The sequence below is a fragment of the Phascolarctos cinereus genome, unplaced genomic scaffold, assembly GCF_003287225.1.
Source record: "Phascolarctos cinereus isolate Bilbo 61053 unplaced genomic scaffold, phaCin_HiC Scaffold_9;HRSCAF=440, whole genome shotgun sequence".
NCBI lineage: Eukaryota > Metazoa > Chordata > Mammalia > Diprotodontia > Phascolarctidae > Phascolarctos > Phascolarctos cinereus.
The window spans coordinates 252,718,530-252,745,674 of NW_027556402.1; the positions used below are offsets into that span (position 1 = coordinate 252,718,530).

At 52.9% G+C, this 27,145-nt stretch overlaps 2 protein-coding genes across 3 annotated transcripts; one reads left to right on the plus strand and one right to left on the minus strand.

Annotated features, from left to right (window-relative positions):
- On the plus strand, positions 1-2,769 carry TMEM216 (transmembrane protein 216). 2 transcript variants are annotated; one of them, XM_020968285.2, is made up of 5 exons: positions 1-117; positions 316-417; positions 1,077-1,169; positions 1,884-2,085; positions 2,261-2,769. In XM_020968285.2, the coding sequence occupies exons 1-5, from the start codon at positions 105-107 to the stop codon at positions 2,274-2,276; spliced, it is 426 nt and encodes a 141-aa protein (XP_020823944.1). In that variant the 5' UTR covers positions 1-104; the 3' UTR covers positions 2,277-2,769. The 2 variants fall into 2 exon arrangements, with proteins under 2 accessions (XP_020823944.1, XP_020823945.1); XM_020968286.2 differs by having other exon boundaries at positions 22-131.
- A 2,309-nt stretch (positions 2,770-5,078) lies between these two features.
- On the minus strand, positions 5,079-26,937 carry CPSF7 (cleavage and polyadenylation specific factor 7). The gene is given in 11 exon segments (XM_078148988.1): positions 5,079-6,999; positions 11,716-11,883; positions 12,285-12,453; positions 13,791-13,909; positions 14,353-14,686; positions 14,689-14,766; positions 17,619-17,764; positions 18,134-18,237; positions 19,026-19,244; positions 25,678-25,782; positions 26,589-26,937. Coding segments are annotated over 10 exon segments (1,689 nt in total). The 5' UTR covers positions 26,841-26,937; the 3' UTR covers positions 5,079-6,999; positions 11,716-11,720.
- Between the last annotated feature and the right edge of the window lie 208 nt (positions 26,938-27,145).

Below are 27,145 nucleotides of genomic sequence, written 5' to 3' on the forward strand. Positions count from 1 at the left end.
CCGGCAGGCCCCGCCCCGCCCCGCCCCTCACTTCCGGCGGGCGCCGAGCTGGTCTCCAGGAGCCCGGGCGCCGCGCCAGCAGTTTCCATGGGGACTGAGTGGCGATGGCACCGCGAGGTGAGCTGCCCGAGGTGTGTGAGTCTCCGCGTTCGGGGACCCCCGCCCGGGCCTCGGGTTCCCCATGGGACTACGGCGAGGAGTGCTCTGGCCGCGGCCGTGAGCGCGGGGGAGCCCGGCCGGGCGGGGGACGGACGGCGAGGGCGGTGGGGGGGCACGCGGCCCAGCCGCTCACCGCCCTCGGGCCTCCCCCTCCAGGCCGCAGGCTGTCGTCCATCTCCCTGGAGATCCTGCTCTTTCTCAATGGCTGGTACAGCGCCACCTACTTCCTGCTGGAGCTTTTCGTGTTCATGTACAAAGGTGAGGCGTGCGACCCCCGCCCAGCGTGGAGCCCCGGCACTGGCCCCCCAGCGTGCCCCCCCCCGGCCCCTGTCAAAGGTGTGCCTGGAGAGCCTGAGGGACGAGGGGCTGGGGTATCACACCGGGCCCCCTCCCTCCTGCCCGGCCCCGCCCCTTCCCCCCAGGGCCACCCCCCCCCAAAGCTGTGCCTGGAGAGGCTGATGGACCAGGGGCTGGGGTATCACACCGGGCCCCCTCCCTCCTGCCCAGGGTCACCCCCCCCCAAAGCTATGCCTGGAGAGCCTGAATGACCAGGGGCTGGGGGTATCACACCGGGCTCCCTCCCACCTGACTGCGCCCCCCAGCGTGCCCCCCCCCGGCCCCCTGCCAAAGGTGTGCCTGGAGAGCCTGAGGGACGAGGGGCTGGGGTATCACACCGGGCCCCCTCCCTCCTGCCCGCCCCGCCCCTTCCCCCAGGGCCACCCCCCCCAAAGCTGTGCCTGGAGAGCCTGAATGACCAGGGGCTGGGGTGTGAGACCGGCGCGCCCCCCCCAGGTCGTGATGGGACCCCAGTGCTTGAGGAATATTGGAGAGGGCTCCTCCAGGTGTTTGTGCCCGCAATAAGGGCCTCTCCCTCTTTATTCTCCCCTGCCTCCTGCAACCTTTGGCTTTGATCACAGGTCTCCTGTTACCATACCCAACCGCCAACCTAGTTCTTGACCTGGTCATGCTCTTCCTTTACCTTGGCATTGAAATCATCCGCCTCTTTTTTGGTAAGTGGCTGATCCCTGCAACTTACAGCCAGAAACTGTCCCTGGCCTGAAGTTCCTTGTGTGGCCCAAGGGAAGGTCAGGGGGCCGGAGGATCGTCTGCTCCAGCCTTTACTGCCCGCCTGTCTGGAGGACTGTCCCTGGCTTCTGTGAACTTCCTCCTTTCCTTCCTCTGTACACGTGGCAGCCAGGGCACTGGGTGGTTCTCCTGGTGCCTGTCACCCTAGCAGTGGGCTACGCAGCTGGGGGCTCCTTTCCTTTTTTTTTTTTTTTTTAGTTGGGCAGTGGGGGTTAATGACTTGCCCAGGGTGACACAGCTAGTAAGCGTTATGTGTCTGAGGTCAGATTTGAACTCAGGTCCTCCTGACTCCAAGGCCGGTGCTCTATCCACTACGCCACCTAGCTGCCCGCTGGGGGGTTCCTTTCCAAAGCCCTTCATATGCACGTGGGTGTCAGGGACGTACTTCCTTGCTGTAGTCATCCCAAGTGCCCCTCTTGGAGAAGAGAGCGGAACCAAAGGTCCTAACTGATGACTTCCCCGAGACCAGGTCTCCCCTCACCACAAGCCTGGATGAATTTGGAATGAGCAGTGGTTAAAAATCTCATCTAATTGCGCTCGGACTTTCACCCTGATCCACTTTCCCACCATGGCCTCGTTGCTCAGGGCAGGCCACTGGAGGTGACCTCCTAGGGCCTGTGTTGTACCTGTCTTGACAGCCACGAAAGGGAACCTCTGTCAAAGGATGATGCCTCTCGCGATCAGCTTGGCCATGACCTTTCCGTCAGCCGTGATGGCCTTCTATTACCTCCTGCTGCAGACCTACGTTCTGCGCCTCGAAGCTGTGATGAGTGCCATCCTGCTCCTTTTCTGCGGCTTAGAGCTGCTGCTTGAGGTGATCACACTCACCACCTTCAACAGGTACTGCCCCCTCAGCCTGAGGTCAGGCCCGCCCTCCGCGAGGGTCCTGTGGAGGGGGAAGGGGATGGGGGTGGATGTGGGGCTGCTCCTGCCACCACAGCTGGGAGATCTTGGAGGCTCTGGGCTCAGCTGCTGCTCTTTGGTCTTTAACCTTGTGGTCTCTTCCTGCCCACAGCATGGATGCATACTGAAGTATAGGCGGCCTGTTGAGCCCTGGTGACGTGGCCCCCGGCGCCCAGAGGCACGTGCTCTTGGGGAGGCCGGTCCTTTGACTCGGTCTGGCAGCATCTTGTAGACCGGCCTAGAGAACGTGTTCTCCGTCTCCTTCAGGATAGCAGAGCACACGGCCCTCTCCTAGGCCGTTGCGCGTGGTCCTTACTTGGCACCTCCGTTTGTCACAACCAGAGCACTGGGTGTGGATTGTCTAGGCCCCTCGCCTGTTGTTCGTGTGTGTGTGTGTTGTATATATGTCTGTGCCCCTAGAAGCACCGAGCACCTGTTTTTCACAAGGGTGTCTTCCTCCACTAAACCCAATCAAGACCTCATCCCATTCATTCCTTGAAGGGGATGAGCTTCATTCAGAAGGGACCAGGCACCAACGCTCAGTAGCTTGGGGTGTTTTTTTTCTTACGCTATGTCTTGGAACAAATGCTATTTATTTACAATAAATATTTATTTTCTGTTGCGGGGGCTGCAGCCTTTTCCTTATGGCCCTGTCCCCTGCACAGAGCCTACTGCCTCACAGGTCTTTCCTGCAGGCAGTGGCATTGCTGCATCTCGCCTCCAAAAGAGTTTCTGATTGTCTTCTTTACCAGTCAGTGCCTGCTGTGGCCTGGTTCAGTAACGTACTCACCAAGAACCAAGGGCCTTTGAAAAACCTCGGGTCTCTAGGTTGGCCATTTCATTTGATGCTGTGCTGAGGCTGCAGGCTCTTTAGGTACACAGACTGGAATGGTTATCCCCTGTTTAAAGACAAGAAAAACCAAGGAAGAGGCCAGACAGCTGGGGGGAGGAAGCAATTCCCAAGTCATCTGTTGACCATCACTTGTAGCTGATTGATCTGTCTGCCACTGGTTCTCCTGCTGCAGACGGCCATGTCTGCCTTCTGTTCCTCTTCAGAGATTTAACTGCCAGCCCCCCTCTTCCTTTCTTTACAGAATCCCGAGGCCTTACTAGGCTGTGAGACTTCTGTCCTTCAGTCTCTTGGTCAGTAAAATGGACTCAGTGGCCACTCATAGGATCTCTTCTAGCTCCAAATCCACCATCCCCTCCAAATCAGTTCCCATGTCACTTTCTAGTAACCTGTTGTAGCAGTGAGGACTACCTGAAATCCACACATCTCCCCTGAAGTGACTCTGGACACTTAGGGCCCTTTCTGGTACTTTAAGGTGTGACTTTCTTGCTTTTCTCCACTATGGCATTAACACTTGGAGCTGGCTTTTGAAATTCTGCTCATTTGGGGAAAAACAGTTCATAGGCCTTCCCACTATCTAATGTGAAAGTGGGCACGACTAGCCTCATTTCATTTGTACGTTGCCACTGCAGTCTAACGAAAAAGGCAAAGACTGTCGGACACACCCAAGTTCACCATGACTTCCCTGAATCCAACATCTTAGGACAACGTCCTGACCAGCTGATTTTCCCAACGTCCTTTGAGGCCTGACTTGATCTAATCATTGGCGTGTAGCTAGAGTGACAACCCGTGTTCTGTGGCCTCCCTGATTCACTCCAGGGATTCTCAGATGAAGTTAACACCGTTCGGCTCGTTTTACAGATAAGCAGAGACCCAGAGAGATAAAAGTGTTTTGCACGGTGGCAAATGGCGCCCAAACTAGTCCTTCGGTCTTATGATTCTACATCCTGTGCTTTCTGTTCCGTCCCACCAGGATGCAGGGGAGGGGGCAGCGTGCCTCATTTGGATTTAGAAGACCCAATTTCTGCTCTTCCATTTGTTACCCAAGTGACCTCACATCTAAAATCCTGGCTCTTGTTATTTTAACTTCTCAATTTGAACTATTTTAGGTAGGGGTGAAAGCAGGTTCTGTTCACATGAGATGGTTTCAGGATGTTTCAATACTGTCTTCAACCCCTCTGCAAATTCACACGTTCCAGTCTAGGCCCACGTGACCAGGAAGGCAGAAGATGGGGAATTAGAATCCAGCTAACTCCCACTGGGGCGGCTAGGTGGCGCCATAGTGCACAGAGCCTGGGCCTGCAGTCAGAAGACTTCCTGAATTCCACTCTGGTCTCAGACACTAAGCCATGTAACCCTGGACAAATCTCTTCACCCTGCCTGCCTCAGTTTCCTCGTCTATTAAACAAGCTGGAGAAGGAAGTGGCAAGTCACTCCAGGATCTTTGCCAAGAAAGCCGGGCATGACTGAAATGACCCAACACCCCTCACAGAAGGCCCCGTGAAGACAGACTACAGCGCTCTACCTGGGTCTTCCCTTCAATTTTACAGCTCCAGAGGTTCCATAATTGTTGATTGCCTGGTCTCATCTTTGTTTAAAAAAAAAAAATCTAAATTTCCTTGCTTCCATTTCATCCCCCAGTCCCAAGTGTTCTGGTTAGTCCCCCCCCAACCCTAAATCCAGATGGGGAATGCCTCTGGAGTCATTCTAGCACACCACTTCTACATCACTTACATGCCCTTTTCAGTTTTACCCAGAAAAAGGAAAAAGTACTTCTGGCTTAGGAAAAAGCCTAGCACTTGATTCAGTAAAGCCTTCTGCATTGTTTTCCTTCGAGCTCAAGGAAGGCCCCAGAGAACAGCTTCCCCTGGGCCTGTTTACAGGGAAGGAGCTGCAGTTCATGCCTGAAGCCTGTCTAAAAGCAAAACCACCTGCTTCAGCTGAGCCCACCTTTTAAAAGTCAAACCCAAAGCTGGAGCCAAGACACATCTCTCCAAAGCAGGGTCCATAAAACAGCTCACACCCCATTTATTATTTAAAATATTTTGTTACAAAAGAAAAAAAAGCATACAATACGGTATAAAAGATTGACAGCGTCATCAAGTTTATTACACAATTTCCAACCTATCAGAAAGAGACAAACAAATCGAATCACCGACAACAGGGGGACGGGGCCTGGCCTTTTTTTTTCCCTCAGGTATTTTTCTTTTGCTATCTGGAAATAAAACTAAAAATTGTGTCATTAAGTAAAAAAAAAAAACAACTCTCCGGGCAAACGGATTTCTGGTATTTTACGTTTTCTTCCTCAAACAACAGTCACCTCATTTGGTTTTCTCTACATTTTAAAAAGACACCCGGAGCTGCTCTCTGGGAGAAGCGCATCACTTAACACTCGCCGGCTGGGGATGCTCGGCTCCTTAGAGGAAGTGAGGGGTTGGGGGTGGGGGTATGAGGGGAGAAAGCCACCACCCCTTCCCTCTGTCCCAAGGGAATGTGCCTCTGACCCTGGGAAAAATTCACTCAGTGCCTGACCGAAGTCTGTTAGGCCTAGCGGCTCTCCCTTCCCTCGTGCCTTGGAAGGACCTCCTGAGACTGGAGTCTCTCGTTTTTCTCATACTAAAAGCTGGATGCCCTGTGGGTGATGTGGAGGTAGCCCTGTCCCACGGAACAGCCAGCGGCATGAAGAAGCCTGTTCGCCACAATTTGAAATCTATGGGAGCAGCAGATTTGTTGCCCTGCCTCTCGAGGAGTCAGGCCATTGGAATGGTGTCCACGGAGCTCAGAATACAGCAGATGCAAGCTAGGCTCTAGCTCTTTCTTGGGCCTTCCTGGAGGGCCGAGAGGGAGGCCAGTCTGCCAGTAGCCAGAGGCAGGCAAGACATCCAGGGTACAATTTCCAATGTCTAGAACCAGGCTACACCAATCAGTGACCTGATGTAAGGTGCATGCTTACGTACAACTTTTGGAAGGAAAAGCTTTGAGAAGTGGTCAGTGACTAAGTCCCCCTCCCTCCCCTGCTTCTTGCAGCCTCTTGTTGGGATCACCGCTGCCAAGGTGGGGATGTGTTGCAGTGCCTTCCTCTAAAACAAGGAAACAGCCCTCTTGGGGTAAGGGCTCAAGAGGGAAGAGTGCCTATCAGAGCTTGTTAATTCACGAGCAGCAAGCAAGAGAAGCAGGGAGAGGACCCGAGGCAGAGAAAGCCATCTTATGGGGATGCTCTCTGCCTGGCAGGGGCAGGTGTACCGAGACACCCGGCAGGGCCCTTGTTACTCAAGGGACCAGTGGGACCAAGGAAACTGGGAGTGACGAAGGCCTCAAGCCTTCCCTAGGAGATCAGGAGAGTAACCGTCAACGAGAGAGGAGGGCAGAACAAGTTAGGGCAGAAGCAGCCTGTCACCAGATAATGTTTCTTCCTGTAGTTCCTCCCAAAAGGGCTGAGAGGGAATTGGGGTTGGAGGCGTGCAACGCTGCAGAGTGGGGAGGAGGGCGAGGTGGACACGGAGGGCCCCGCGAGTCTAGCGCTAGTGTGGTAGAGGCCCGAGCACCTCTGGCTATCACTCCCCTACACAATGAGGATCTGTTCTCTTTCGGCAGGTCTTTGGGAGGCTTTCCCAACGGCCTCAAGCTACTCCCAGAGAATAAGAACCTCACAAGTTTCCAAGAAAAAGAAAGCACCTTCTTTTGGAGTCCAAGCATTGGTGGATCATGGGCCCAGATACATTCTACATTCTTCCCTTTCTGTTCTCTCACCCCTCCCAACCCCACCAAGTCGTTCAGCCCTTTCCCTAGGCAAGCAGGGGTCATGCCGGGGCCTGGGTAGGGCTAGGGAGGGCTGCCAAGCTCTCTTCGGTCTGGTGGGGCATCGGGTGTTCCCTGGGTGTCTGGAGGGAATTGGGGGCTTGGGGGAGGGGGAAGGGGTGGAGCGGCCTCCGTCCTTTAGTCCTGATCGAGGTGAGGAGATGCAAGTCCGTTAAAAAAAACATTTACTTCCAACCAGACTCCTGCAATGAGAACAGCAGAAGGGGGGAGGGAGAGAAAATACAAGTTAGAGATTTATATTTGATTATCTGGGGATTATCTGGATTACACCAGCATTTTCTAAAGCAGGAAACCCATGAGGTCAAAGGATGCTATGGCAAGTAGGAGAGAACATAATTACGCATGACTGAGAAGGAGAAAGAAAGGAAAAAGGCCTGGCTGGGCTATTCTGAAGAAAGAAACAATGAGAAGAGCTCAGAAGAATTATCTAATAAGATCAAATATCACGGAAATCTTAAAGGGCCGTATAAATACCAGCTCTCACAGACAGCAAGGTCAGGCAGTGGCGGAGGAAGAAAGAACAAGAGGGTAACTGGCTCTGTATCAACGATAAGAAACGTGGAGCTGCCTCCTGGCCCTGGGTCGCTCTCCTCTGCCCAGCCAGGAGCAGGGGAGCTGCTCTCTGGCCTCTCCTGAAGCTCGGCACTGAAAAACTCTTTAGCAGGCTCTAGAGCTTACCTTGGAGGGCAGAGACATCAAGAGAAGCTTAGAACCACGAAGTCCAAGCACTGAGTAGGCACCTGAAAGGAGACCCAACAGGGGACAGTCCCACCCTGCTCACAGAAGAAGGGTGCCACCAGCTTGGGAGGTTGGGTTCTATATGTAGATTAAACAAAGCATTCTTAGTTGGAGGAAAAGGCGCAAAGGCATTTCCAAATCAGGCTGGAAAACAAGGGCCAAGGGCTGGTTGGGATTACAAAAATCTCCCCCAGACAACAGCACTGAGTTATAGCCCAAAAGGTATTGTAGAGCAGACATAAGCAGCAACAGAACTAAAATTCTGTTTGAAAGTCAAACGGTACCAACAAGCACCGTGCACTAAGCCTGGGGCCAGGCTGCAATGGCTCCCTGAGGAAGGGGCTGTCTCTGGGAGCAGGAGCTAGCAACTATGTCCTGTTCAGACTCAGAGGCAGAGTTCTGGCCAGAGCTGGGAGGCCCCAGGTAATCTCAGAAGAGGCTGACTAATTAGCCTCTAGATAAAGAATTACATACAGGCTCCAAGTCCCCCTAATGTTAAAGTGATGATCTATGTTTCAAAAGAGGGACCAGAAACACATTCCCTCCTAAGTCAAATAAGGCAGGATGGTGCCAAGGAAAGAGGACAGGACTGGAAGTCAGGACAGAGAGGCAGAAGGGATGTTAGCAACCAGACTGCTCCAATCCACTCCTGAAGAGAAGCCCCACTAAGCTTCTGCACGCTGCAAGCTAAGGGTAGTTAGTCCTTCTCTTCCTGCAACACCTCTGAGGCTTTGGAAGGCCAATCATCCCACCTGTGTGCAGCTTGCACTGTGAGTTTTTCTGGTAGCAAGCCCAGGGTACCGAGTGTGAATCCCAGTTCTGCTTGTGACACCCCCAGGGACCTTCAAGAAGTCACTGGACCTTCCTGTTCTGCCTTCTCCTCTGTGAAATGTAGGCTCGGACTAGATGACCCCTACGGCTCCTGTGTTATTCAATGAAGAATCCACGTGAGACAGAAAATGCTCCTGAACCCTTCCACAAACATCTGTACACTCCTGATTTTTACTTTCAACATGGGAACTCTTCACTATCGAAAGTCTCCCTCCCTCCCCCCAAAGTAGCAAAGCATCCCAAAATGTATGAGCTCACTTTACAGGTGGGAAAGCAGAGACACTCCACAGTTAGGTGAGCTAATAACGAGGCAAAGTAAAGAAAGCAAATGTCTTCAGCTTTGGCTATTCAGACGGAATTGATAGTTTTTCCTGAGACAAAAGGGTGAAAATGGGAATGAGAATGATATTTCTAGGAGTGTGACGATTATTCTTGTATATCCCTGAATAATGTGCCAACTGGCCAAATATCAGAATTAGATCCTACCCACAGATCTAAGACTATTAGATCGTCCTCAAGCGGCCAAAACACAAGTACAGATACTGTACAAACTGCATGTTACTTACAGAGTATCCCTGCCACACTGGAAAAGGAGCTCAATGGTTTCGAATGGAATAAGACAGAGCCTCATTCTAGACCAACCTCTGACTCCCTTGGAGTTTGTTTTCAGTGGAGGCTGCAAAGGCCAAAGATTCTTGGGAGAGGAATTCTACATATGAGGCTCCAAAATGGAAAAGGGTTAACAGACGTGTGGGACAGAAGGATGAGACTTCTCCTCCTGCCCAGGAGCAGAGGAAAAGTCACCATCACCCGCTCAGAGCAAAGGCAGACTGAGGTGATGCCTTCCAAGGAGGGGAAGAGGCCACAGAGCTCAGAACAAAGGGCCTGGCAGGGAGGTGGGGCCTGATCCAACCTTCCCTGGGAAAGAGGCAGCACGTACAGCTGTCCTGCAGCCTTGCCTCTGCACTAGAGTGTGATAAATATTTAAAAACTAGGCATTCTGGTTTTTGACTCTGCTCATTCTGAGTAGGAGGGAGAACAATTTGCTCCGCCAGGTCACTGAGCCAACCCGAAGATGTGACCATAAAAACAACAAATGGAACATTTGGCTCCGGAATTTCACCCCAGCTGCCTATGTAGAGATAAGCCCTGTTGTTAATGAAGAACCCACATCTGAAGATGGCCTAGGGTGGCAGAAAACCTGCCCACAAATCTATGACAAATTTAATTAGGAGCACTTAATGATTTAACACTCCAACAATGATGAATGACAATTGGGCCTTATAGACTAAATACCAAAAAATTAAAGAGGCCACACTGCTCACTCCCATTATGTGCACAGAATAATAATCAAATCACCTTTCTAAAAGCAGTTCAACATGAATTTTTCTTTGCCAAGGCCAAAGGGCTTTTACTAGTGCCCCACACAGAGCAGATGCTTAATCTGTTTATTGAATAAGTTGCTACAGTAGTTCTTCCTAGCTAATTTACTAGATCTTAAATTATTCCCTCAATTAAGAAGCAATGTGGCATAGCACACCCAGGTTCAAACCCCAGCTCCACTATGTATTAGCCGTATGACCTTGGGTAAGTCACTTCCTGGCTGGCCCAGGTGATCACCAACGGGACTTCCAGCTCTAAATCCTACAAACGCACAACAGACCCTAATCACAGTAAGAATTAATGTCTCATCTTACAGGCAGGGGCTGCGGGCTGCAGGCCAGCAGTGCACAGAGGAGATGGCACAGGGGAACACACACAACTCCACCACAACGGAGGCCAAGCACGCTGGCATCCAGGTTTCATTCAAAGTATCTTCCTGCTCTAGGCAGCACAGGGCATGCGCCAAAGAAAGAGAAGCCAGCACTTACTTCTAGGAAAGGATCAGGCTTAGCGTGAATCAAAAAGGGGTGCCTAGTTTACACAGAATCCAAGTTTTTAAAAAGGCCAGGAGTTTAATCCTCGGTTTGCCCTGGAGACGTGACCTAGGCAAGGACTTGCCCTCAAAATTCTTTTATCAAAACTCCCCCAAGCGGCAAACTCCAGAAGGGTTCCTGGGGACACGGACAAGACTGAACAGCAGTGCAGCCAGCATCAGAGCCATCCACCACCACTGGTCCTTACGGAGCACGACAAGGACACTTTCAAAGCAGAGATGAGTCAGCTCAGAAATGCATCAGTACGTAACGTAGGAACTCTCCTAATTCCAAACACACCAAGTGACGCCCTCATCACGTCAGGAAGACAATGCCCCTGGTGATTCTGAGGGCAGGGGGGAGGCCAGCTCCTGGAGACTGCTCAGTGTCAATTCTGACCGTCCCTGACCATCAGACAAGAGGAGCTCTTGTCAGTAAGCAAGGTGAGGACATTTTTTTAAAGTCTGCTACACATGTGTTAATTTACCCAGAACCAGTCATCTACCTGTATCCTCTCGCAAGCGAGCACACAGACACACACACACACACACACACACACACACAAAACCTCACGTGTCTCCCCTGCCCCCCCCATTCACGTGGTGACCACCACTTCTACCCCTTTCACCTCCAACTCTTGCCTTCCTGTCAGCTCTGGATATAGCAGAAGAGCAAACAAAGAAATATCACGACACACACGATACAACAGGGCTGTAAATGCCCTGTTTGGGAAATAGTGGGGAAAACATGCTCGGGCTTCAAAAGTCTCCAACCCCAGAGCTGGGAAGGGATTCGGAAGCCCCTCCAGTGCATGCTTTGCGTAAAGTCCATCCAAGACAAATGGGGATTTAACTTATTTTTAAGATCTCAAAGAAAGCAGTCAATAATCTTCTTGGATAACTTTCGTTTCAGCAATCTCATATTTCAGCACATACTCCTCCTGTAAACGAACCTAAATCCTTCCTTCTGCCATCTTGAAGACCCTTTTCTCTCAAGCTATACTCAAAGGGGAAAACAGTGAAATAATCCCGTATTCTTAAAGGTCACCCCCCCCGCCCCATTCCCTTCTTTACTGTCATCTTTTCCATACACAGGCCCTGTGTTCAAAATCATTAAGCTGGCATGCCACAGATCAACATGCAGGAGTAAAGCTCATCGCACAGGGTGGGATGAGTGGCCTTGGGTCTGCATCTTTGTCCTTCCTTCCTGGCTTCCTAACTCAGTGCGAGGGGTGAGACAGCGGACAGTCCCAAGAGGCTGCAGCAGGGAAGACAGAGGCCACGCCTACACAACTCCCTACCACCTTTCGAGCCAGCCCAAGAGCAGGCTCGTCCCAAGCTGGGCAGACGTCACTCTGGCTTCTCGCCATCAGAGGCCCCAAAAGAAATGCAGCCAGAGTGGAGTCCGTCTCACCTTTCTCAGTGGTGCCGGTCCCGTTCTCTGTCCCGGTGTCTCTCATGCTCCCGATTCCTTTCTTGAAAATAATCCTCGTGCCTATCCTCATTATGGAGCAGGTCCCGGTGCCTTCGGCTGCTCTCACGGGACCGGCTAGGTGATCGCTCACGGGACCGGTGTCTTTTCCTGTTGGAAAAGATTCTTCCTTCAGGGTTCTCCAGAGGGGTTCAATGGCATTCTCTCTTCAAGGTGCTCAAGAACAATTTTTTTTTGGCGTTGCTGTTTGTATGAGCATTTGGCTAACCTGCCTGGAGGCTACAGCCTCCGTTTACGTCAGAACACAAAGCCTACGCAAACTGCAATGTATTTTCTTAACGGAGCTGCCTTTGGTAGCTCCTAGTTAGCCTGCGATGATTATTAATAAAAGCCTTCTGACTTCCTCTGTCTTCCCGAACTCTTCCTAGAGAGGTCAGGGCCGACAGCCGTGACTTTAACAGGCACCTTCCTCAGGCCTCCTGTCCCCCCTCACCAATCCCTAGCAGAGGGCCGTGGGGGCTGGTAGGCCAGCAGACCCATCGGGAACTCACCTGGAAGAGCTACCACCGGCACCCACGCTGTAGGACTTGGCTTCGATGCCATGAAGACAGTCCTTAAGGGAGGAGATGAGCACACGGCAACGTTCGTCGTTGGCGACCCGGGATTGTTTGATGACAGCGATGGCTGTGAGGAGCGTCTCAATAGCGTCACTATAATCCCCTGATGCGGGATGGGTAGGAAAGGCCAAGAATGAGTAGGAGAGTAACGGAAGCAAACTGGACCAAGAGGGAAAAGACGGAAGACAAGCCAAACCAGAGGGGCCCGTGCGTGCCCCAGGACTGCCTGAGAGCCACGCAGCCATCCACAGCTCCCACCTGGCCCTGGCTAGCATAGGACTCACGCTCAGAGAGCCAGCAATCAGGCCTTAACCAAGACCCTCTGGGACAGAAGGCAAGGTCAAGAAGGAAAGAGTCCGAGAATAACAAAGTCCTGAGGATATTCTGAGGGAACAGAAATGAGGACTTGAAGGTAGTTGTGCAAGACAGAAAAGCAAAGCCCAGAGATGGGGAGATACAATAGTAAAGAAATACAGCAGGACAGCAAGAAAAATTGGATAAAGATTTAATCAAATGTGGAAGAAGATTCTTCAGGAAAAAAAAGCAGTAGAGGAAAATGTAGGTCTACTCGTCCTGCCTCTAACCCACATTAGCAGGTGGGAAAGAAATCCAACACAGAGCCCTGCGGAGCACTTTAGGCTTCGTGGCCCAAGATGAGGAAAAGACCACCCCGGGAAGGATGACGCTAATGTTCCCAGCCAATGCTCTTCTTGGCGTCCCGGCCTGTCAATTTTGCCCAAAGCCCTAGATCTAGCATAGAATAAGAAAGGTCATCACCACGTGAACGTCTGTTTAATAAACCTCTGCCTACTCGCCCCAAGTCACCCTGTGAGGCAGCAGCGAGAATCGCCATCAAGCCCGGCACCGCCTGGTTTCCTGGCGTGGGCGCAGCAAGGGCCAGGCCTCTCCCACCTGTGGCTCCATCAGATTCACCAGGCTAGCCTGTAACAGCTGACATGGCCTGGCACGTTCTGCGTCATCTGACTCCAAGACTGTGATCAAGCAGTCAAAGCCAGTCAGAAATCACTCCCTCATAATCCTAGGGGTCTACACAAAAATGGCAAATATGACCTAGGGCACTGTCATCCTAGAGCACTCCACCTCTGCATGTCGGGTGGTCCCTTGTTCAAGGCAGACATTTACAAGGCAAAGATGTCTTTTTATAGCCCAGAGCAACAATGGAATGCTGCACGTAACATTCCATCCCAGGTGCAAAGCTAGATTTATTGTGCAAAAGTACATCTGGGAATGACTTCCAGCCCACAAAAAAACAAAAAATACCTTCCCGGACATATGCCTAAAAGCAAACCGTCTTTTCCCAAGTTATCTATCCCTCTCAAAACCCCTGCAGAGGGAGATGGCCTACACAAGCAGTCCCACCCCAGAGAAGAGGACAAGGGAAGAGAGACAGGAGACGGACGCAAAGGTAAAAGAAGTTACCTGCGCTGGCCCCAGAGACAGCTTTGGAAATGGCACTGCTAGAGATCGCTCTGTTCCGATTCATGATCTCCTCGAACTCAGCTTCACATGCCGTTGGGGGTGGGGGGCCCAGTTCTCGGCTGCACGGAGACAACACCATCCCTGACCGCCCGTGGCACTTAGATCTGTACCGTACAGCAGGGCACTTTATTGGGTATGATGTTGCACTGACCCCTCCTCCAAGACAACACACCCTTCCTGAGAACAGGCTGGCACTGTACCCCACTGCCACCCCCCCCCAACACCCAGGGAACTAAATTCAACCAAGTCCTTGAACGACAAGGACGGGGCCCAGGCCAAGCAGACAAGAAAAGCCCCGATGGAGGGGCAATACAAAAGCGAGGCGGCAGAGCGCATCTTTCCAGCAGAGATGCAGGAGGGAAGGGTGAGGGTCACGTGCTCGTCTCCCCCAGGCAGAATGGAGAAACCCTCCTCTCCAGCACAGGCCAAGAGATGATGCTTGGCCCGTGGACTCCCCTTACACCCAGCCCAATTCTTTAGAAGGAAACAAGGCAGTCCTTACCTGCCGTGGTGGTTATAGGGTGCAGAGGCCTTGATGTAAGCATCTGGCGGAGGCCCCACTGCAGCATTCGGTGGGGGGAAGAAGGCGGGGTTGAGGTGCAGGGCAGGTGGAATGGCCCCTGGGGGAGGCACAGCCAGGTGGGGAGGCAGTCGGGGAGGCGGGGGCATGAGATGCTGGTAATGGATACCAGGAGGGGGAGGAGGGACCCCAAAGCCCGAGGAGAGAGGTGGCGGGGGTGGGATGGGTGGTGGGGGCAGACCCATCAGGGGAAGAGCTGAGGGAGGGCGGCTGAAGTAGGGCAGCACACTGGGGGGCTTGTCCACACGGGGGGGTGGGGCACAAGGTTCTCAGTGGGTGTGGCCCGTCCATCAGCGGAATCACTAGAATCTCGGGAGTGGGCACGTGGCGGTACTCCTATGAAGCAAAACAGAGCCAGCGTTACTGCCCCAGGCACCAGACAAAACCACGGCACTGTCTCAATCTAGTGAAGGACAGGACTGACGTGGCCCCTCACTCAGGAGGTGCCTACGTTGCAGAATAGCAGAACTCCTGGCAAGGAGGCTTTCAAGGCACAATTCAGTGAAGCCACAGGCTCCGGGAGCAGATGTCATCCCTATCACTGCTGCTACCGTTTACTCGTGGGGCCTTTCACCCAGAGGGCATGGTTCACCAGTCACTCATCTATCCTGAGACTTCCAAAGATTCCATAAAGGCATCTCCTTCAAGAAGGAGGAAAGGAGCCAAGCAAGCAAGTGAAGGTAAGTAAGATCACTCAGCAAGACTGAGCTGACACGAGAACTCAGACCAAGCCCACACCCTTTCTCTTGGTCAGTACTGAAGCATTTTCATCTTGCTGCACCTACCCCGACAAACTTATCTATTTGCCACAACACAACTGGAGAGAGGGACAGAGCCCACCTATGGACAAGAAACTGGCAATGGGCTTGGGAAGGTTTGGTTGCCGGGGGAACACAAGGAGAAGTTGTTTGGGCAAACTGCTTAGCCCCCACTGCCTCACCAAAAAGAAACAAACAAAAATCAAAGGAGAAAGGGTGACGTGGAGACACACTGGAAGAAGATGCTATCGTGAGGTCCTCTGCCCAGGGTCGCTGCCAGCACCTCCGGCAGAAAGGACCAAGAAGATGCTTACAGAACACCACAGGCCCACTTCATGCCCTACACCTCCTGAGAAAGAGGAAAGCAGGCCACAGGAAGCTGAGAGCACACCAGTCCGCTGCTTTGCTCAGAGTACTCAAAAAGATGTTTCCTTGCCTGAGAAGCATTGCTGTCAACATACTACATCAGAAGACACTCTAGCCCTGACCCAGATAGGGATTTCAATACAAGAGCGGAGCTAAGACATCTGGGGGAAGTATCCTAGGAGAGGGCAACAGGTGTCACTAACAGCAGTCTTCACCAAAAAGCTAAAGAAATCTTCCAACTAGCGAACGTGGATGCCTAACTAGTACCACCCCCTGCCTGACCGGTCTATTCCGGAGGCCACACCATTCCCCACTGACTCAGTGGTCACTACACCTCCAAGCATCTGACCCTCTCATGCTGCAAACCGCCTCACTGACCCGCTTCTTCACAGTCTCTCGACAGCCTCCAAACCTGCAGAAAAGCTATCAACTTCCCCTTCCTGAGCATCAGCTTTCCAACCTCGGAGGTCTTCACTGTGTGCCTGAGCTCTCCCCAGGCCCAAGAGCAGCCGCCTCGCATCGATCGTGCAGAACCTGCTCCTCTGGCTGAACGGGAAGACGAGGCAGACAGAAAACCCTGCTCTGTCGCCTCATCGCCTCGGTCAAGGCAAAGGCCCCCCCCCCGAGGGAACTGCGGAAAAGAGGAACGGGTTTGCTCTCTCAGTCTGCTGCAAAGTGAGCCATCGGAGACTGGCCAGGAAGGAGTGATGCTGGAACCAAAGGGTCTTGGAAGGTTTAAGTGGCCAAGAAGAGGCATGTGACTACGACCCGAGGAATCGAACCCCTAAATCACATCACAGGAGAGCTATCCCTACCAAAGAGCGAGGGGACCATCCTCGTACCTGGGGGCAGAGACCCAACGTGGGCTTGGCAAGTAGGCCCTAAAACAGCGGCAGTGAGGGTCACCTAGTGACCCTCAGACACCTCCCCACTGTGGCTAAGGCTGGCTGGCTGTGTCAGGCTGGGCCTCCAAGGGGGACTGCATCTTGGTGGGGTCACCACAAGCCCAGGGTCTGGGCCTCAGCTTTTGCGGGTTCAGAAACTCGATTTTATCAGTTCACCCAGGGGTGATCGGACCCTGGGGATTGGTTCACGCTAACCAAAGTCACAAGAGACTGATTCATAAGCCAGAATGCCAATTTATTAATTTACAATGAGAAATATGACTGCCAAGCGGACCGGCGTACTTGTGTCGGCTGGTCAGCGCATTCTCTTCCCAGTAGGAGAGCCTATTTGGGAAATCAGATCAAGATCAGAAGGTTGCTTGGTGAGTACAGAATCAGATGAACTTAAGGGAGCCTGGCCAAGCTCTAGAAGCCCGACCCCCCCTTCTCCACTACCAAGCTAGACCTGCCAAGCGGACCAGGACACTTAGGTCGGCTGTCAGGGCTCCCTCCCCCCTGGACCACGCTGGAGATGCTCCAGCTCTCCGTGCAGACTCCCCTTCTGCTTGCACGTGTAGCTACAACAGCACCAGCTTTATTCTCTGCGTACCCTCTGGGCACAGGACAACTTCCAAGACTACAGCTCACTTAACAGAAATGACACTCTGGGTGGCTGCTCCCAAAGACAAATGGGAAAGCACAGTAGTCTCCTAACCACACTATTTCCACATTACAATGTAGGATGGGTCACGGCCACTTCCATCCATTGTAAGTCAATTCTCAGAGCTGGCGAGGACCTTAAAGGTCATCTAATCCAACTCAGTCATTTAACAGATGAGGAAGCTGAGGCCCAGATCGACTGATCTGTCCACGAGCTCACGGCTCGTTTTGATGCGAGTCAGGACTAGAACCCGGCTTTCCTAATGCCCTTCCACCTCAGCATGCTGAGCGATTTGCTGGACCGCGAGGGGAACTTGCTCAGCTGGTGTCCAGATCTGGGGATGTACCCTCCCTCGCAAAGTGGCTCCAGCCCTCTTCCCACAGACTATCCCCGCCCTCCACCCAGCCTCCCTCACGCTGTAGGCTAATCCTACAGCGTGGTATAAAAGCCCTCCCCCCCCTCTCCCCCTCCATACAGACCATCTCCACGTACCCCCTCTTGGGACTCGGACGCACTCACGTTTCCGAGCCTGCGCCTCAAACTGCGACAGGTTCTGCCGGGTGGCCAGCCTCACGTCCACCTTCTCCCCATTGAGAATCTTGCCTGGCAGGAGTTCCAACAGTTTGTGGACAGAGTTCTCAGAGGCCACCACCACCTCAGCATACCTTGGGCAAGGGCAAGGGAGAAGAAAGGAAGAGATGGCAACCACTTGAATAAACGGGGAGACTGAAGACTCTGAACACCCGCAGTGCCAAATTCCCAAGCCGGTAAAGGACCAGGGAAGGCCTCTGGCCTCTGGTCTTCCCAGCTCCTCTGCTGCCCAGTAGAAAACACCGGTGCTGCGACTCCACACTGGCCTCACCAGGTCACCAAGTCACGGGCACGTTCCGTGAGGACAAGCAGAGCCGACAGCCCGGAAGAGCGTGTGGGGCGGGGATGGGCAGCAGGGCAGGGCTCTGTCCCACGAGCCCAGATGACGAAGGTTCTCGCTGGGGCGGGCACCTGGAAGGGAAATTCCTCCGCTCGGCTCTTACCCTTTGGACTGGCCATTGGCTCGATTCTCTGCAAACTTCAGCTCCACGACATCATAGACCCCCACGGAGCGGATGATCTGGATCAGCTGCTGGTCTGTTGTCCACTGGGACCAGTAGAGCAGAAGAGACAAGTCAAGGGCTGGGGATCTCCTCCAGAGGCTCCCTGTAAGTCCCTCTCCCTGAAGCCACAACTCCAATCACCACCACGGCCCCAAACCAGTTTTGTTTCAGTCAAGGCAAGCGTCCCGTCCCCCCTCCCGCCTCTAGAGGTGAAGGACGCGGCAGGCTGATTCACCACTGGCCTCCAAAGTGCCTTGGCTAACAATCATCAGTGTAAACCGATCAGGTGGCTACCGCGAGACTCCGAAGCTGCTCCTCTGAACAGCAAGAATGCAGCAGAGCCAGGAGCTCTCCCCCGAGTACAGAACAGCGCTCACGCGGCCACGCCACCCCCACCAGCCCACGCCACATAACAGAAAGGACTTTTGCAGAACAAGAGTCACCACCTACCCAGAGCGTACTAGAGCTACGAGGGCCTTTGATCCCCGTCACCCACCATTATCACAGGACCATCTAATGACCACCAAGAGTTCAAGGTGTTCACTGAAAGCTCGTCCCAGAGACGACCCTGCTAGATATAAAGCCCCAGGGTCAGGGGCGGCGAGGATGACAGAAATGGCCACACCCACTCAAGCACTGCTTTCTCCAGCACCATTCAAATCCTGAGGATTTCCGCCCAGAGGCTGATCCAACCTGACCCCGCTCTCAGGACCTGAGCTCATCTGGGAGTAGACTCGGATGGCATCCCCTCCGTGACCAACCTCAAGGCAGCTCTAGGAGGCGCTAGTCTGTCCCATGGCCACCCTGCTGGCTGCCGGCTATCCAGGCTCACCCAGGAGAAGCTGCCCACGTAGACCGCGGCTCGCTTGTTCCGCAGCCCACTGTAGGTGTACAGGATCGCCGGCGACTTGCTGTTGGGCTTGGGAGACTGCTCCTGTCGGATGGGAGGCGGCGGCTCGGCGCTGCTGCTGCGGTCGTCGGATGGCTGCGAGCTGGCGGCCAGCACGTCGTCGTACAGGTCGATCTGATCGGCGTTGCTGAATTCTGGATCCTAGGGGACGAGAGGCGAATAGAGTGAGCTCCCCAAACGGGAACTCACCAGCCCTGTGGGGCAGATGACCAGACGGCACTGCCCAAGCGGCTTACTTACAATGGGGTGGTCCGCACCCTCTCAGAAATGAAGCACTTCAGTGCAGCTAGGTGGCACAGTGCAGAGAGCTCCAGCCTTGAAGTCAGGAGGACCTGAGTTCAAGTCCAGCCTCAGACACCTGACATTTACTAGCTGTGCGACCCTGGGCAAGTCACTTAACCCCAATTGCCTCACCCCCCTCCCCCAAAAAGAAGCACCTCCTATGTGCGAGGTGCTGGGGATCCAGACCTTAAGGAACTTATGTTCTTCACACTTTTGCGAACTGACCCAAGACCCTCCCCCACCTCAATAGGGGAGGATCTCCCCTCAAGTCCATTTCTCCTGCTTCATTCCCACTCACCATCTAAACAGAGAATCACTCACACAGGGCAAGGTCGGTGAGGGACTGTTTAGGACAAAGTGTAAAACTGACTTTCCCCTGTGAGATAGTCACCTCCTATTCCAGGGCATGTAGGTGAGAAGAACTGTACCCACCCCCAGCCCCAATTATATAATTTAATTAAACTTAGCTTGAATTTTAAAAAATCTATTAATGCACAGCTCGTATGGTCTCTAACACAGTTCTAGATAATGGCAGTGAGAATGAGTGGGTACACTATGGATAAAGAAGACAATAACAAGCATAAAATTTACTTGGCAATCAGACATGAATTCTCTTAAGGCAAGGAAACAAAATGAAAACACCACTCACAAAAGTCACATCATAGGTAGTTCTTTCTAAATATAAAGTTTCAAATATACAAATCTACGTTTGCAACACTCCAAAATGTTTCTCATACTATGTTATCAAGTTCTCAAAAATAAATTACTCTACGTAGTAAATGCCATATGGAGAGAGCAGTTTCCTTAGCATGGTATGATTCCAGAGGAATTCGGAATCATTGCCTTAAATCAGGTCAATCAACAAGAAAATACGTTTCAAATAAATGTGAGCCAACCTCAAAGCTCACAACAAAATAACCTCTTCTCTTCAAGAGTCATCAGCTACCAGTTCATTAAAATAAAACAAACAAAAACCATTAAAAGGTAGCAACAGCAGCATCACTGAGGAGTCTCTGCCCTCCTAGATCTCCCTTCTGGCCTATTCAGACCTGCAGGAGATGACAGACCAGGCAGCAGACACTTCACAACACAGCAATCACAGGAGCTCCAACACCCAGCCCAGACACTGTTATGATGGGCTTTTATTAGAAGGTCATATGTGAGGAAACTTTGGAAAACCTGACCTAATGGAAGAAATAACCAACAAAGCACAGCAGGGTTTTCCTGAAGGGAAGCTGGCACCACTCTTCTATTGGAGAAAAACCAATTCTTGCCATCTCACCTTCAGGGCCAGGGACAAGACGGTCTTACAAAATCATGAGGAGATAGCAACGAAACACTGATAAACCGCCCATGGCATGAGCCACACGCCGTGGAGTTAGGTGCTAGTGTGGGGGGCATTCTATGAGTGGGAGAAGTAAGGTGCCTCAGTTACATCCTCTGTCAAATGCTACCAATTCTACAGGCCAACTCCATTTAGGACAGGTAGAGCTGGTAGTGTCTCCCAGCACTGGAGGGGTAAAGGAAAGCATGCTTACTAACACACTGTTGGAGGAGGCATTAATTGGCTCAACCATTATGAAAAGTGATTTGAAATTGGGCCAAAAGTGACTAAAATGTACAATAAACTCTGACCTAGAGGTCTCACTGCTATGCATATCCTCTAAGGAGGCCGAAGATGAAGTCACAAACACTCAAAAATTCACGGCAGGATTTTTTTATGGTAGCAAAAAACCAAAAAGCCTGGAAACGAGTGGAAACCCATCAACTGGGAAATGGCAGAACAAACTGTGGTACATAAAGAATGTAATATCACCATATTGTAAAAAACAGGAATATAAAGATTCTGAGCAAGGAAAACTTCTATGAACTGATGCAGAACAATATGAACAAAATCAGGAAAACAACATCACGATGATGTCCACAACGTAACTGAGTGGGAGGGAGAAATCAAAGCAAAGTTGGTCCGGGGAAGGGATGTACCTCCCATCTTTTTTTTTTTTTTATAGAATTTGGGGGTGGGGTGGGAGAGAGCTGATCAGATGATGAAAGGCCATCCAGCCCAATTCTCATTTTACAGACAAGGAAATGGAGGTCCAGAGTTGCCCAAGCTCCTCTTAAGCATCAGAAGGAAGATTTGAATACAGATCCTCTGACTCCAGAGCCACAAATCCCCCTACTCACTGTGTACCCCATGCTACCTTCCTGATATATTGGTTACTTTTACAGAACTGCCTTTTCGTTTTCATTCTGTTACAAGGGATGACTTTTGAGGGAGGGAAGAAGACTACATCTGCAGGTAAAAGTGATGTACAAACATAAGATATCAGTAATAACCAGAAATGAGACATCAAACCTTAGCAAGGACCAAATGAGCAGACTACAACTAAATTCAAACCCTCCTTTCTCCCTTATTTTTATTTCTCATATTTTCATCACAGGCTTCCTTTGATTTTTAAAGACCTCTTTACTTTTCCAGTTTTCTGGATTATGTAATGGAAGAATACTCACTCTTAGGGTAAAATGCATTCTATGGTGTTTTGTTTCCTGTACTACAGAAAAACAGTTCCAAACGCACTCCCAAGTCTATAGTCCAGCTAACTCGAATCAGAACAAGGCACAGTAAAATGAAGAAAAGAATACAAAGTAAAAATCAAAAGAATCTCCAGTTGGGACATGGGACAAGACACAGAATCAAGGAGGCAAAAAACAAGGTGTCATTTCAGGTGGTCAAGATGGTAGATCAAGATCTTACACCCAAACCAGGCTCAGTGTATGAAGAAATAGGAGGACGAGGACAGCAGGAACAGTGGCAACATGAATGGAGACGTGGTGGAGCGGGCTGGGGCCCAAGCAGCTACTATCGTTATTTAGTTCTGCATAAAGCATCACATGGGTCTGATGTCACAAAACTTCAGAATGTTCCTAGACGTAAAAACTTAAAACGAGAATTACTTACTGCTTTGTCTAACATGATCAAACGGTGACTTGTCCACATGGTTGTGGACAGGAACACTGTAACATTAATCGACCTGACAAACCTTTATTAAGTGCCCACTATGTGCCCAGCACAAACAACAATCTCTGCTCTCTTGAGCCTCACATCCTAGCCCTGACAGAGCTTCACTTCTCACCCAAAGCTCTCATTCCTGGTTAACCCTTACTCTGCATAAAGCAAGCAGTGCCTGGCATTTAATAAATGCCTGTTCCTTTGACCCCACACCCACTTTTAAAAAAACCCAAGGAATTAAGAATGCAAAGTAAAATGAACTCAGAGTCACTGGCGTCTGTGAAGCCAGAGGATGAAGCTCCTTCCACATATGAGGACTAGGCAGCAACATCTATGATCCAGAAATGTGTCAGGTGATCATAATGGTGGCAGAGCAAGGGCTCCCACAAGCAGCTAGTCAGAAACCAGCCCCCACCCACACTCCTGAGACCCACGGCCTTACAGCCAAGGTGAGCAAACCCGACATGACAGTCTTAAGGAACTTAAAAGGAAAGCCAAAGTGCCGTGGTTGCAGGTAGCAGAGCTGGACGATGCTGCCTCACTGCAGGGACCAAGCTCAGAACGGTTTCTTGCTGTCAAGGAGCTTGGCATCTACAATCAAACTGTCTTAGCAGGAGGAGAATCACAGGGACATATGGCTCAACAAAGCAGCCAGTCAAGGCCACTGGACTGGAGACCCACGCGCAGAACATAGGAAATCAGAGCTCTTCCAGCACCTATCCCTAGATCAAAGGAGCTGATATGGGCCCCAGATTTCCAAACAAAAACAAAATCTCTGAAAAGCTAGGATTTCAAAGCATACCTGTGAGAAGGCAGCTGCTGCTGCCTGCTTTGCATGAGACAGTCACAGAATAATGTCAAGCTTTACCCTGGGAACCAGAGGGTGCACATGGGAAGGAGCTTCCATTTAGACTTCAGTGGGTTTCTTGAGCCTCGGCCAGTTCACAATACCTCACGCACACCACGCCTAATGTGTGCCTACATTCAATCTACTCTGGTTGCCTTCAATCCAACCCCTTATCTAATAATAAGAGGCAGATAATTTATATTCTTTTTTCAGCAGGTCCAGATCACAAGAAAATCAGTCTCACAAATTTATTTGCTTAGCTTGCCTTTTTAAAAAGGAGCCCGTCCTCCTCCAAAATACACAGCAGTCAAACAAACACAATCAACCCTCTTTCCACTCGACGACCTCTGCGACCCCTTCTGGCTCTCCATCAGTGAGTGCTCAGTGCCCGGTGCCACATGGCTATCAGTAGGACTGCCCCACATCCATCCTCGGTCTCTGGGAGAGCTAGAAAAGAGCCCTTCCAAGCTGCATGCAACTGAGAATCAAACCGAGACATGGGAAAACTACTCCAGAGCCAGACCCACTTCTTTTCTGTGCTCATCACTACAGAGCTTGGGAAAAACGTGAAAATGCCTGACAGAGCAGGGACAAGATGGATGGGCCGCTCTGAGTCTTCTTCCAGTAGAGACAATGGGTCGTAGTGGAAAGGCCCTAGCTGGAGTCCTAAGACCTGGGCTCAAAGACGACTCAACTATTTCATTATACTTAGGTGAGACTGAGAAGCTAAAACCTTTACTTTTTCACCTGTAAATGAGGGAGTTGAAGCAGAAGCCTCCCAGGAACCCTTTCAGCTCCAAATCTACAGTTCCATGAACAAGGAATAGTCCTTTAAACTTTCTAGACAAAGAGCATTTGGTGCCCACCTGACAGGAGAAATGGAAGAATGTTCCAATTCTTCCTTTCCTGCCATCTTTTTGAGACAGTCTGACTATGAATCAGGCTTTTAAAAGATAAGGAAAAGAGCAGCATCAGGAAATGGCCTGTCTCGAGTTATTCAAGCCTCAGCCCTGCCACTGACTTGTTATATGACCTTAAGTTCATTCATCTGAGCCTCAGTTTCCTCCCTGGATAATGCAAAAACTGGCTAAGTTCTGAGCTTCTTCTCAGCTCTGGCCCGAAATTACTGTGTCTTATTTTGTATTAATAGCCATGACTAAATGCCATAAAAGGAAAGTAGTAGCTCTCGGCCACTACACGGTAGACGTGAATGACACCTAAGTGGATCCTTACTACCTGTATGACCACGGGTGGCCACTTCCCTTTCTCTAGGTCACAGTTTCCTCATCTGTAAAATCAGGGTTAGACTGCATAATCTATAAATTCCCTTCCACATAACCCTACTTTCCTCATTTTTCTACTACTGGGCATTTTTGAAAAAAGGAAAAAATCATTATTGCCGTCTTTGCCTGTGTAGGCTACTAACCTGGGAGGGGAATGGTCATTTTACTAAGCACAAGTTCAAAACAGAGTATCCGTAATTTAGAGGCATTTTCCCACAGGGTCTGGTTGGCAAGATATCCTTGCCATTCTTCACAATTACCTCGAAGGAAACTGCCCCTGCCCTTCTCTGCCCCTTCCTAGGGCAGATTCCACCTTTCTCTCTGGTCCCTAGACCAGGTTAGTCTGGAAGATAACAATGGAAAGAGTAACTTCCACAGCTGAAATTTCAAGGCATAACAAAATCATATTGCGTGGCACTTCAAAGTTCTGCAAAGTGTGACAGGACTTCTCATCTGAGCCCCAAGACAACCCTATGAAGCGGATACTTCCAGGAACCTGGGAAGCTCTCTGCAAAGGAGAGCATTACCATTATTACCATTTTCCAGACGAGTTAACAGAGGTTCAGAGAGTTTAGGGGATCTAGCCTTGACCATACAACATGGAGGTGTGATGCGAAGCCAAGTCTTCCCGGTACCAGGTCCAGCACTGGCCAAAGCAGAATTGTTCCTGATGGATTCGGCCGGGACACAACGAAATAAAATTTTAGCTGGGGCCACGTTCATGGATTTTGAGACAGGCGATTAAAGTTCACAGCTACATCACAAAGAAGATTCTTTCCGAAAAAAATTAAACCCTCCCAACGTTTTCGATACCGTTCTTTGAAACAGGGGCACGGAACACGGCACCGCGGCTGAGTCTGGCACGCACTCTCCCAGCACGATCTTCTTCGGGAGCCCCCCCCCAGTCCGGAGCCCCAGTTAGGTGTGACCGCCTGGGTCCCCGCCCCCTCCTCCCCCAGCCTCAGTTAACCGTGGCCAGCAAAGGGGGCTCAAGTTCACTGCAAAGCACCGAGGGGTACAGCGAGGCCCCCCCCCCCGGGCGGCTCCGGGGCATCTCCAGGCCGGCCACGAAGTCCCTCCCCAGCCCCTCCCTCACACCAGGCTGGGGGTCGGGGGGGGGGGGATCGCGGCTGGACGCTCCCGACGCCTCACCTGGTTGAACTCCTCGTCCGCGTATATATCGATCAGGTCCACTCCCTCCGACATGGCTCCGGGACCCCGGGGGCGCCGCGAGGAAGAAAGCTGGCAGTGCTGCCGCTGCGGTCCGGAGAAAGGGGCGAGTCAGGCCGGGGAGGGCGGGGAGGGGGCGCGCCCCGTCCTCGGACACCCCTGCCCGCCGCGGCCGGGGGGGGGGAGGGGGCCGGCTCCGCCTCTGCACGCAGCCCCGCTCTCTCCTCCCCGCCCCCCCGAGCCTCCGCGGGGGGCAGCGGCCCCCTGATTTCCACGCAGCCTGCCTTCTCTCCGCCCCCCCCATCTCTCCGGACCTTGTCCCGCCCGCCGCCCGCTTTCCCGGGGAGAAGGGAGAATCCCTCCACGCAGCCTGATTTCTCCCCGCCCTTCCCCCATTCCTCGGGGGCCAGGCCCGCCCGTCGCCCGAGCCGTCAAGCGGCCTCCCCGCCTGGTCTCTCGGCGCTCGCGGGCCTCCCCGCGCCGCGCGCCGCGCGCCGCCCCGGACTGACCGGGCCCCAGCGCCGCCTCCGCCGCCGCCTCAGCGCGGGCTCCGTCCCAGCCTGGGCCTAGGCCCGGCCCCGCCGCCCGCCCTCCGAGCCCCGCCCGCCCCGCTCGCCCTCGCTCCGCCGCCGCCGCCGCGCCCCCGCCTCCGCGCCCCGGCCCCCGCAGCCCCCCGCCGCGCGCCCCCGTTACCGGGAATATGGCGGCGGCGAGTCCGGACTAGGCCTGAAGCGCGCGAACCTCTGCCCGGCCGCAGGCCCCGCCCCCCGCTCCCGCCGCCGCCGCCGCCGCCGCCGCGGTCCCCCCTCCCCGCGCCACGCGCTGGCGTCACGCGCGCCGCCGCCCCACGCACACACGCAGCACGCACGCGCGCCCAGCCCCGCCTCTCCCACCTCCCCTCCGAGGCCCCGCGAGCGAGTCGGGGCCGGCGCGAGGTCCCCGGATGTGGCGGGCGGACGCGCTTCCGGCCGGGCCTGAGCGGAAATGGCAGAGGCGGCGGCGGCGGCGGCGGCGGGGGCGGCTGCGTCCGCGCTTCGGGTGAGGAGAGCGGGCCGAGGCCGGGCGGGGGGAGGCCGCGGAGCTCCGGAGGGAAGGCCGGCCGGCCGGCCCTGCCCGGAATGAGGGCCGGGCCTCGGCTTCCCCATTTGTAAGACGCCCCCGGCCCGATTCCGGCTCCGGAAGGTCCGATCCTGCCCCGGGCACCAGGCGCTACGTCGGCTTCGTCTTCGGTCCGGTGGGGATGCGCCGGCCTCTCCCTCCCGGGGCGGTTGCGAGGATGGGGGAGGTGACGTGCGTGAACGTTGGGAGAGCGCCGGGGGCAGCGCCTGCCGGCTGGGCCTCAGTTTGCTTCTGTGTCACATGGGCGCGGGGGCCAGGCGCCCCTCCCCCAGCCGTCCTTCCCGCGGCCTCTGCCCAGGTCCCACGAAGCACCGGCTGCGCTCGTCCCTGG